At 36.9% G+C, this 12,957-nt stretch overlaps 1 protein-coding gene across 50 annotated transcripts in view; it reads right to left on the bottom strand.

Moving 5' to 3' along the window:
- ABI3BP (ABI family member 3 binding protein) overlaps nt 1-12,957 on the bottom strand; it is a 166,227-nt gene that overhangs the window by 20,184 nt on the left and 133,086 nt on the right. For all 50 annotated transcript variants that reach the window (XM_021293209.2, XM_021293214.2, XM_021293218.2 and 47 more), the window contains 5 exons: nt 10,366-10,476; nt 7,527-7,610; nt 6,337-6,405; nt 4,806-5,018; nt 1,100-1,211 (listed from right to left, as the gene is read on the bottom strand). In XM_021293209.2, the coding sequence (XP_021148884.2) occupies nt 1,100-1,211; nt 4,806-5,018; nt 6,337-6,405; nt 7,527-7,610; nt 10,366-10,476 (589 nt within the window). The remainder of the gene's footprint in view (nt 1-1,099; nt 1,212-4,805; nt 5,019-6,336; nt 6,406-7,526; nt 7,611-10,365; nt 10,477-12,957) is intronic.

Raw genomic sequence — 12,957 nt, 5'->3', positions numbered from 1 at the left:
ATAAGTGAAATGAAAACACAAACAGCACAGCCTGACAAGTTTAGCAGCACTAACTGCCTTTCTTCAGTCACTATCCAGAAAAACATTGTTTTGCTGTCTCTTCTGAGCCTTCTCAAATGATTGAGGAAGAGACTGAGGAAACTGATGCTTTGTCTTCAGTTGTATTTGTAAAATACCCTAATTGCCTCTTACTGAGACAGAACAACATAGCTGCAGTTCACAAGCCACATGCCTTTAAGAAATAACAGAGGTGTTCTTGATGCAATATGTAGCACTTCTAGCCCATCTTATGAGTTTTAGAATCTCTCAAAGAAGCTCTTTTTGTGTATTACAATTTCCCCTCGCCTTTCTTTTCTAATTGTCTTCCCTTCCTCTCCACTTTCTGCAATAGCTCCTCATTCCTCCTGCTAGGAGCTCCTGGTCACAAGTACATTAGCTAAGAAACAACATCCGAGATTAAACCACATATTTTCTAAAAATAAAGATTCAGGATGAGTTCTATGGAGAATTGTGGTCCGTGTTACCAATTTAAGTCTAATAATAGAAAAGGGCAGTTTATCAGAAACAGAAAAATCTGCTCACCAAAGCCAAATGGATGGTCTTACAGGAAAAAATCCAATGTGTCATTAATTAACTTTCTCATGCAATCAATAAGCAACACAAACACAGGACAAGTGGTTTTCTTCCCTGCTCTGAATATTACCACAAAAAAAGAAGAATAATTTTTCATCAGTTATTTGTTTGTTTGTTTGTTTTTGTTTGTTTGTTTTAAGGATGAGAATGCTTATTTGGACTAGTGACATGAGGACTATGCCATCAACTGGAATCCACTGACCATTTTTAACTTTCTGGCTGGTTCAAGACACTGAAACAAAATACATCTATGGGATAAACTCTTGGAAATGTCCTAAATATTCCTCAGATGTGTCTTGTCTGTTAACTTAAAAGAAAGCAAAACCAAAGCATACCTTTTTCCTATCAGAACAGGAGTAAAATCGCTTTGGTCTTGTATTATACACATGTATTTTCATTTGAAGTGGCAAAGAGCTAACAGTTTAAATTAGGTAGATTAACTTAGAAAATTATTTTATTTATTTACCTTGTGTCAGGTTTTAGATTTTCCACAGTAGAATGGGTTTGATTTGTTGTGGTGATCGATTTCTCCTTTTCACCGTCACTTGCTCCATTTTCAGTTGACACAACCTCATACTCTGGAAAATTATAGTAAAAAGAAATTTTCTTAAATAACAGGTCTTGCTTGAGCTTCTTCATTACTCTCTGTTTTCTTATTCAATTTCCACTCCTATATTCTGTAAGGACACCTTATGTTACCCAGTTGGGACAATAGCATGCTAAAATTGTTAGGAAAGAGAGATCCAGTTCCAGATTGCTGAGTGCCTAGACCCTCATCCTTCCTCATAATTCAGTTATGAGATAGAAGATACTCAGCAACTCACCTCTACCCAAAGGTACACTAGTGACAATATTCCAAACACAAACAAGTATAAGCATTCTGCAGTTTGGATGGAAAAGTAACAAAGATGAAAATACACTTTCTAAATGCTTAAACCTTGATTAAATTAAAATAAGACCTATATTGTTAAGATTTCCAAAGGAAACTGCCCAACTAACTTGGATTGTGCACTTAGGGAATCTTCCAGTTTTGAATGAAATAATTTTGCGTAAATTCATTTCTGTATTTATAAGATTCATAGTCTCACTACTTTCTTTTCATCTCACTGGGATATATAACCAAGCAGAAGCCATGCTCTGAACAAGGAATTAACAACAGATGTTTGGGAAGAAGATATCCCTTCAGTCATAGCCCTGTCCAAGATACAGTCTCTCTCTAGCAGGCAACCTCTGTTCTAATTCATAACAACCTCTTCTAATGAAGACACTGAGTATATTGCTAATTTTCCTCTCTTCACAAAGAAGTTCACAACCTCCCCAGATCCTTCCTAAAACCTGTCTATAACAGCAAATGTGGCTTTGCCAAGTGTAAGCTGGCAAAGAAGAATGTTTTCAAAGAACATTTGCAATGACCACTTAGATCTACAACACAACAAATAAAACAGTGAGGCCAGAGATCACATATCAACAACTACAAAACCCATAGAAAACTGCTTTACTGCTTTTTTTCTAATGATATTATTAATTTTTGAGATCTTAACTAAATGCTTGGAAGCTGTAGGTCATTTTTTTTCTTAAATTTTTCGGTTCTCAATACAAGGAGACACATTTGTTAACACAGAAAGACAAAACATCTGCCATGGCATCTAGTGCTAAAAAGGAAAACACTCTTAATTGTTGCTGGACTCTCAGATCATCACTCCTAGTAAAAGCAGGAGATGCATATGTAAATGAGCATACACACGCAAATTGATCTGATTTTGCACTCAATAGTGTTTCCTTTGCAAACTCATATGCAAAAAGCAGACATCAAAACCACTGGGGTAACTTATGTAAGACAATGTAGTTAAATGAAAATGCAGACTGGCCATAAAAAAATACGTTCTAAAATTCCAAGCTTCTAAATCACAGTAACTCAATTTGAGCAATTATATAGATGTATGCTCATGCAAATTTCAGATTACTCATTGCAATAGTTTACAAAGGGACCTCTACACAGCATCTTTTCATGTTTACCTTGTAATAGACTCAGTTATTTAGAGCACATACAGAGCAACAGGAAACTTTAAAACAGGTTTAAAAATATGTCAGAAAGTGATCATGAAGAAAGGAATTACTGCTGATACCGAAGATTTAAAATTTTCCCTGTTCAGAAGTCCTCCCCACAACAGTCACCCATGAAGAGCAAAAGACCAACCAATCGTTTTTAAAAACCAACTTGTGGACCTTCAGGAGTAGGTGCCTCAGATGAGAGGGGAAAAATAAAAACAAAGTAAGTAGAGGCCTTTTACTTTAGCTCATTTTTTCCAAGTGGGACACCAATGCAATGACCAACATTAGCATTGAGAATTACTGTATATTTGTCTAAAACATATCTGTGCTTTCTCTCCACACATTTCTTTTTTGAAAATGAAGACCTTTTTCTATATAGCCACCAAGGGCTGAAATAACCACAGAGAATAAAAGAAAAAAACACCCAGGAAAGCTCTTATCTGCCTTAATTAAGCCGCATTAGAGAAATTATGTTTATTAGGAAGTATGGGAGAGAGGGTGCATATCCACTGCCTTACATACATCCAGATAGAGAATGAGTAAGTAACTTGCCAGGAATTCAATCTTTGTGCTTTCTGCAGCCGCAAGTCGATATGTGATTTGAACTTCTTAATTCATTCAAGTTGGAAAACACAGCACATGTGAATGGGCACACACACCTGTGCGCTCATACACACAAATAGCTACTGAGTGCATCCAGTACCTGTTTGTTACTCAGTGCACAAGACAACAAACTGCCCTACGTTTCTGTGGCAACACAACAGGAGTAGCACAGCACCAGCAAAATGGTCTTGATTCCTGACATTTGCAGCCTTTACGAAAACAAGGAGGTAAGCTCGATCACTGTTATGGTTATTATTTGTCAGACCTTTCCATTACTGAAGCACAACTTTGTTTTTAGGAATACCCAATACAATGAAACCTTTCGTGCATAGCTAAAAGTGAGGCAAAGTAACATTTTCAAAAAATGGCTCAAAAAATTACATTTTCTATTTTCCACAGTTCTATCTGAAACAGTGCATTCAATCAGATGATTGAAAAAACATGCACAAACTACAAAAATAAAAAGAGATGACAGAAAACTTGATTTAAGTCCGTCTGAACAAGTAATGTCAAACTGATGCCAATATGAAGTAATCACTGTTTTCCGAAAATGGAATTCAATGCCTTCCCTTGAATTCAGAAAGTGCCCTTGGGTGAGTCATTAACTGAATATTTTTTTGAAGTTAAGATGAAGGAGACAAGCTCAATGAGAGTATTTGTAAGCTACAGAATACAAACATGCATTACACATTGAAATTAAAAAGAATTAAGATGTTTTTTATGGGAAAGCTGTTACATCTAGATAGGAAGATAGCTAGATTAAAAACCAAAATTTCTGTCAGTAAAGCCAAATAAGTATTAGTCACAAATTCTCCAGAAGGTTTTTATCTTTTCTGGAATGGGGGAGGGTTTGCCAGGTGTCCTACTTTTCAAAGAATAGTCTTATAGAAAAGAAGCAACTTAATGGAAAGTTAACTTTTGCAAATGCTTATTACAACTGAACAAAGTAAGGGTTTCCACCTAGAGTCTCAGAAGCAACAGTGAATATTTCTTGCTCTATATTCCACAAAACAGATTCTTTTAACATAGAGAACGTGATGACTCTCTGGTGGGTACAGCAAGTATTCTGGCGGCAGAGTTCTACTGACTTCCTAGATGGATGTAAGGTTGAATTGTGTCAGGTGCACTGATCAACAGCATCCTCAAGTCAAGGTAGATGTCTACATTATGTGTATGCATCTATATAATAAAAGCTACTGTTGCATTGCTGGAACTTCTTGACTAGATCTTAGCAGGTCCCATATGTACACAGAGAAGACAGAAATTAAGAGAAGATACAGGCTCAGACTTCTTTTGTTTCATCACTGACACCAATGATATAGTTGTGAAAATCTTGTACTCATCTAGTAGCCTTTTCTTATCCACACTGGAGTTGACAGAAGCACAAAATAAAAACACTGAGGTGTAAGAGTCCCTTGAGACTAAAGTATTTTATGAACGGCATAAAACCACTGTGAAAGTAAAAATAAGCTGAAATAACATATTCTGATATAAGGGAGGAAAGAAATCAAACCAACCAGTAACAGTGTCATTGTCTGGTTTTTCCCAATCCAATATGACGAAAGTTGGACAACCCTCAACAGTCACCACTGTGAGATTGGTGGGAGGATTTTGTGGAGGACGAGTAGGTTCTTCCTTGCTGCCAGCTTCTTCTTGAGGAAAATGTTCCAGAGAGCTTGTAATAGAGCAAGGGACATCATCATCTTTCTTCATGTACTTGACATGAGGGGCTAAGAGCAATAGGAAAGAGCTGTTATTCAATACAGAATGTTTTCACAAAATATCAACACCATTTCACTTATTGTACATCTTCCATCTCAGGGTGCCAAGTAAAAATCTGCACAAGTAATCAAATTCAAACATAAATATTTAAAAATAGAAATCATATTTTCAATAGTAAGATGACTGTTGGAGTTTTTGTTGCTGTTAGACCTGGAATCTGCACTGCCTTCACCCCATTTCCCATTGGCATCACTGATGAAATATTACTCTGAAGGTATTAGTGGGTGATATGCACTGTTTGACAGAATTAACTTCTGTTATAAAATAGCATCATTAACTTATCATAGAATGTCCTGAGTTGGAAAGGACCCACAAGGATCATTGAGTCCAACTCTTGTCCCTGCATATGACAACTGTAGTTCTTCTATAGTAAAATGACACCACAACTCCATTTTCAGCTTTTGAGTGTTATGCTAATACAAAGATTTAACACCCATCGCCACTTTGTTTCACCAGAAAGAGTAACAAGTTTAGACTAGAGTAAGTTTGTAATTAAACTTGCAGTTTTCGGTGTGACTGGAAAAATCTTAACCCTTTTGAGTTGTACAGGACCAAGACTTGGAATAAACCTTCTAAGGCAAATGTCTTGTACTCTGTACTTCCTCAAAGTTAGGAAGACTACTGAAGACAAGGAGTTCTAAAATTAAAACTTCTACTGGATATAAACAATAAGCTCTTGCCAGAATGACAGTGTCTTCAGAAATGTAGTATCCCTTACCAGGCCAAGGAAAAAATCTGAAAAATCCTATCATATGAAACCATTTCTTCCTGTCATCTCATCTTGCTAAACTCTCTAGATTAATGAAACAGCAATAACTTGACTCCTTTATCATCTAGTCTAGTATATTTTATCATATTACTAGACTTTCTGAATGTGCACAGCCTGGAATGAGAGGTGAAGCATATACAATGGGTACATATCCCTTATGGTAAGGTGCACAGGTATTGGGGCAATACTTTTCCAGTTAATGCTTGCAAGGCCATGGGAAGATTTTCATTTGTTTTGGTGGAATGTGAACAGTGTGCAGTTGTAGTACTGTTGGCATACAGCAAGAGCCACAACACATTTGTGGGTAATACTCTAAACTAGGACGTGGTAGCAAGGAAAGAAAGTAGAAGAGAAGTAAAATTTAATCAAGAATATGCTGATGGTCTACACTACAGTGATTTTGCCTCCAAATAACCAAACAAGATAATTTTGATGCAAGATAGGTCAGTCTTCATATATTCCCACAAATAAAAATACCATAGCTATTGAAATCCTACCTTGGTACCTTGGTTTGCCTGAAGAGTCTGTTTCTGATGTAGGACTTGAGCTGAAGACAGTTGCATCAACTATGGGAGAGAGAGTTATAACTTAATTGCACTGGCTGTTTAGCTTGGAGCTTGTTTCATGTTCATAAAATATATAGCACTATTATGTTGGCACATGAACTCCTCTAAAAATAGTGACAAGGAAACCACAAATTTGGTTTCCAGTGCGTACAACTTCCACAAAATTTGAAGGAAATTGAAAACAAATATGCTGGTGAGCAGAAATGTGCTAGGTCAGGATTCATGACAACAGTGTTGTGTTAAATAGCCACTACACTGAACAGAATCTTCTCTTGGATGCAAATACTAAAATGGACCTCAGAGGACAAAACATAATATATTCACAACAAGCATTTTCAAATAAATCTTGCATCTGGTCTGCATTCAGGGTCACGAGTTCATGATCATTATAAGGAGACAAAAATTTCAGGGTTGTTTTAAGTCCAGGAAAATTAGAAACAGTATAATTCATCACAATAGCTGTGTATTTTGGCTCCAAAATTAATTTTAAACACACCCTTCCCCAAGCCCATTCTTGTATAGCCACTTTGAGGAGACTTAGGTCTGAACTTCTAGTTAACTCCAAATCTAAAAAAAGGCATATTACCAGCTAACCACTGTGTTTACTCTAATAGCAGCTCAACCCTGTTGAGTGCTATCAGTCACTGTCAAACAATAATTTAAAAGCATGTCCCATGCAAAAAGAAATGTTAAGGAAAAGAAGTGCCTTATCTACTCCCTTCACAGATTTGAAGTAGCTGCCAAATAGTATTGAAAGCCTGCTAAGCATGTATGGATTTCTAGGAAGATGAAAGGGGTAACCATGTTCTCATTTACCAAGGTGTGTGCCAGAAGACAGCCAGAGGAACTCAGCCAAATGAGAAAGGTCGTAAGGTGACATAAAGTAAATCAAAATCACCTTGGACAGAAATCTTCTTATACTAAATATATGATGTATCAATATAGTTTGGGAAAGGGAAGCAAAAGGAAAAAAAAAAATGAAACCTTTATGTTTGTAAAAAACAAAAAACAAAACCCCCAAAATACAAACCACCAAAAACCATAAAACAAAAAACCCCAAACGAACCAACCAAAAAAACCCAACAGAAACACCCACCCAGAACTGTCTGTAATATGCTTACCATAATACTCTGGAGTTGCAAAAGCTGTTGGTGTCTTATATGAGGTTCCTGTCCTCACAGGTGTTGTTGGTCCAGCAGGTTTAGCTATAATGACAAAAGGAAGAACTTGTGGGAACAAGGCATTCATCATTCAAAAGAGTGAAACTGCTTTCTGATTTTTTATCAGAACTCGGATTTGTGCTAACTGCTTCATGAAACAAGTACTTTCATTGAAACGATGATATTCCCTCAAAAGTTATGCAACAGCTTCCAGATGGATTTGGGAAAGTACCAAGTTGTCCTTATTGTCGATATAACCTACTCCTGAAACCCATCAGGAAAACTTTTTGCTACTTGGAGATTGTCTCAGCGGACTTCAGTCAGCTAGACTACGACCTGGTTTAATGCACAGAACCACTGTACACAGAATGGTAAGAGGATGCTAAATGAGCTGCATTGACATTTCTGACTCTCAAATAAAAGAGCATATTTCTTACTGAGTTGTAAGACAGAATAGCTGAACTCAGCAACTGAAACTTGGATTGTTCCCTGAAATATAGCTAAAGTCCTTTTATTCTACTATTATTCTACTCTCAGTACAGCACATGTATTATTAGTAAGGCTAGAGCTGGACTGTGTATAAAAGCACCAAGTCCTTAACTGTGGTTTGCGTTAAGAGTTTAACCATAGAACAGTACTGGAGCTTCCACTAAATAAAATGAAGATGCGCTTCAAATGAAGGTGAGAAAAATGCAATGAAGTCCAATATTTTCAACACCACATGACCCAAGGAAAAAAGTTTTCTGTCTGAACTGATCTATTGTGTTGTAAGCACCCTAAGCCAGGACGAAAACTGATTGACAAAAGGAATATTATCTCCCATAATTAAATAGCCGTTTTAAAAATTATTTTGGATTATGTGACATTGCTTTCACTCCTCAGCTGTTATCACCTAATGAAAACAAGCTTCTAAGAGGCAAACAATGTCTTGATTGTTTTCAAAATAGCTGTAGGAGACAAGAATTACATTCATAAAACAAGCAGATACACCCAGATAGTCACTGCATGACTGTGAAACATCAACCCCCTAAAAGCTGAGAACTACATAATGTAGTTACATTCCCTGCATGTATGACACAGATGAATATGATGACTGAAGGTAGAACTCTGGTGAACCAAGTTTAAAACAACAAAAATTCCTACCTTCCATTAATTTCCTTAATAGAGTGGAAATTTATTAAGATGCTCAGTAATAAAGATTCTCTCTCTATTTTCCACTGATTTCCTTAATAAAGTGGAAATTTATTAAGATTCTCACTACAGTACAGTTTCACAAAGGTTCTGGAACTCTCATGTTTCCATTTTTTTCCATTTAGGAGACTTTCAGTGTCTGCATAGAAACCTTCCTGTAATACTTATCCACTGAATAAATAAGAAAGATGCAAGTGAGGAATTAATCTGCGCTAATGATAAAGAGAAACAAGACAAAATTATGAGAGGGAAAATCCAAGGAGAACATTGAGGCAAATTTTTCCTGTTAGTACTGTGGAACAGTCTCTCGAGGGAACCAGAAGAAACTCAATTATGATGTTTAAAACTAAGCTGGATAAAACACTAGGAAACATAGAAAAAGGAAAAACTGCTACTGGCCCCGCAAGGAAGAACCAGATCATCTAACCAATTTATTCCATCTTGAATGCCTAGGAAGGTTTGGTAACTGCTGACTACCACGTAACCTGGTCTCTAGTGAGTGGAAAAAGTGTGAAATTTCAACACACTAGTAAATTAATTAGACACTTAATGAAGAAAATTAGCATAGATCCCATTACAAGCAAAATAATATGTATCAAGTCAACATATTTTTATGTTACCGCTACGACTGACAATGTCTTACATTCTGTTGTAGCTATTACTAAGGAAACACCACTGATCAACAGTAAGTACAGACACAGCATTTTGATTTTGGCTCTGCTATTGATCAAATACATAGCTTGTTCCATCCAGCTTGGAGATTCTTACTTCTAATCTGCTGCACAAAATACTAAAGAATTATTTAGTTCTTCAGCACCTCAATAGCACTGAAATGCTATTTACCAGTGAACTACAGAGACTAAAATGAAGAGAGAAGCACTTCTCACTATGCTAAGCATAATGAGATGATAATTTCTGACTACCTGGAATTAACATTAGCCTAAGTATTCTTATACAGAATCCACAGATGAAACATACATAAGGATACTGAATATCAGCTCCAGGATAAAATTAAAACAAAATAGGAAATGTGAAAGTTTCTGTGTGCTCTTTTACAGATACCGAGAAGCAGGAATGCCATAGCAGAGGAATCAAGTTAAACTCTTTGCACATGAATTAACTCAGCGCGGTCTGCTTCCCAGTGCAGTTAGCTTTCTGGGTGCCTATTGGTTTGTTATTTGCAGTGGTTAATGGATGTGCCATATATATGGGACAGAATTTCTTTACAAATAACTAACTGGGAGTGTGCATGGAAGCATAATATTCAATATCTCCCATCTGACATGCACATTAAGTAACTAAAATGCTATTTGAAGACATAAAATGTTCTTAAGGTTGATCTTCTTACAGAATGACTTACATTATGCTATTCTGCTTTCAGCTCCCTTACTAGGGATGATTTTTGACATAACTAGTTTAGGAAAGCAAAAGGAAAGCAGAGTTTATGTATGAAAACAAAAGGCACAAGACCCGTATGTTCCGAAAGAGTAGTTTCTATACATATCACAGACTACAGAAAAAGAAGCTATACTATAAAATTCTCCTACACTCTGCTAGTCAGTTTAGTATTATCTCACACAAATTGTTTATGCTGAAAAGGCTCAGATACCTGGGCTCCCTGGTTTACCAGTCACAGTGTTTGGAGGCAGAGGCTTTCTTCGCATTTGTGTAGGCTTGACAGGAGGTACAGGAGGATGCCGAGGGCCAGGTGATGTAGTTACTGAATGACATACAAGACAGTGTTATTAATTATTTAACCTCAAATTCCATAAAATCAGAAACCCATTATGAATTATATTCTGGTTTCATAAGCAATGTTACATTTAGTATCAATAGCAGAGAGGTGATGTTAGGAGCTGAAATGAGTTGTATTTTCAGCCTTAAATTCTCTGGGAAGTGCGTGCCATGGAGTTTTAAAACAAGCTCACACTGAAAAAATGTAGCTCCTTTGGGATTTTGTACAAGTGTTTCAGCAATTTATTTTCTATGTAGTTACTCATTTCTGCCAAAGGTATTTTTCTGGCAGCCAACAGGATACTTCTTCCCACGGTAAACACCGCCTCAGTGTACTTGGAAACATCTTCAGTATCCTACTCACAAAATTCCTAATCTTTTTGTACTTTCTCTTTGATAAAACCAGTCACCCCCAGCTGGAAGCAAAAGATGTAGCAAAAGGGAAATTATCATTAGGGACACCTTAACCTATGCTGTTCAAAACTGAAAAATGAAAAAAGTCACTGTCACTTCACGCACTGACGTGGCTAGAGACAGTAATTGCATCAGGAACTCCTGAAGCACCCAACTAGGTGGTTTCAATGTGCAGTTCCAGCCAACATCTATTCAATTAATCTTGTAAGGTCCTTTGAGAACAAGGTTTGAAAGTAGAGCCTAAGCCTCCTAATTCATACTTACAAAACATATTACCATATTTTCTGGGAAATTATAAAGGATTTTATTATGCAAAGGAAAAGATTTTTCTTCCACTATTCACCTTTGTACTTCTTATAAAAAAAAACAGGAGATATGTGCAACACATTTATGTAACAAAAGACTTGTTATACCTAACAGGGGAAAATCCTGAAGAGTAATATAATTCTTACAATTCTGCCAATGTCAACAAATATGCAAGTTGCCTGAAGCTGAGTTACTGGCTACACACAGTACCTCCGGCCCCACATATCAGACCTTAGTTTACCCTACAAATAAAGTGACTGTGGGCAAGAAGGGAACTGATCCAAAGACTCATTTGGGAGACCCTTTTTTGAAATACTTACAATATACACCTCCTAGTTCTCTGTTTCCTTTTCCTTTTGGACATTTGCTGTCACTTATAAAACACATTTTTTTAAATCCCTCAGATCAAGACAGGAAATAATGGCCTATCTAATTCAGGAAGATGTAATGGTTTTGAAAATAGCATTTGTAGGTTTCATATTCATTCCCCAGATGGAGATTAAAAACATATGTTTTTATGGAACTGGAAAAGGATAATAAATATCTGTCATCATACCCTAGATACTACTACATGGTAGCATCCATGATTAAATTTCCCCCTGCCCATATTTAGAAAATGGGATTGTCTGAGATATTTATGGGGTAAAAATGTGCAAGTATTGACCTGTCAGTGGTTTCTATCGTATCTTCTGAACAACACAAGTGCAAGTTACATGAAAGCCAAATCATCGCATTCTGTGGATTGTGTCACAGTTGAATCTACTACACTGCACTCTGGAAAAGCAAGAACCCCTAACCTTCCCTTCTGCTACTTCCACAACAATTTTGGTGATGGTATGTGATGCTACCAAATCCAATTAACAATGTATGAGCTTGTAAACAAGCACACACAATAGAACACAGGGATTTTGTGATAGCATAGATTCTTGTGAGGACAGTGGCATGGTGAACTATTAGGATTTATTTAATCTCAGTGATTCTTTGTGGACAGGGAATGTATTCCTTGACTGTCACTCTTCACAAAAAAGGAAGGTATGCAGCCTCTAGGATAGATTCCTAACACATCAAGCTTAATTCTTGTGTGCTGTAGCCTACTTTTTCATTTCTCATAAATAGCCAAAATGTAAACTTTTTCAGTTAAAACATACTAAGTTCTGAGAAAAAGTAAATGTATTTAAAGGGAAAGTCAAATATTGGCTAACTTATAGCAACAGTTGACTAATTTGCCTCACCTCTTTGCATGGTAAGATCATGGAACAGATCCCCCTGGGTGCTAGGTCAGGGCACGTGAATGACAGAGAGGTGATTAGAGACAGCCAACATGGTTTCACAAGGGCAAATGGTGCTTGACTAAACTGTTGGCTTTCTAGGATGGAGTGACTGTGTTGGTGGATAAGGGAGGAGCACCTGATGCCACCTATCTCAACATCTGCAAGGCCTTTGACACAGTCCCACACAACATCCTTGTCACCAAATTGGAGAGGTGTGGTTGTGATGGATTGACTATTCAATTGGTAAGGAATTGGCTAGACAGCCCCATCCAAAGAGTTGCAGTCAACAGTTCTATGTCCAAAGGCAGGTCAGTAACAAGTGGTGTCCTTCAGAGATTCATATTGGGACCAGTAGTGTTCAACATCTTAATTAAGGACATAGACAGTGGTAATACTGCTTCCACTTCTGGGGTCCCCAGTACAAGACAGACATGGACATCTTAGAGTGGGCCCAGAAGAGGCTACGAAAATGATCA

This window comes from Columba livia, chromosome 1, assembly GCF_036013475.1.
Source record: "Columba livia isolate bColLiv1 breed racing homer chromosome 1, bColLiv1.pat.W.v2, whole genome shotgun sequence".
In the NCBI taxonomy this organism is placed as follows: domain Eukaryota; kingdom Metazoa; phylum Chordata; class Aves; order Columbiformes; family Columbidae; genus Columba; species Columba livia.
This window is presented reverse-complemented; position numbering and strand designations above follow the sequence as displayed.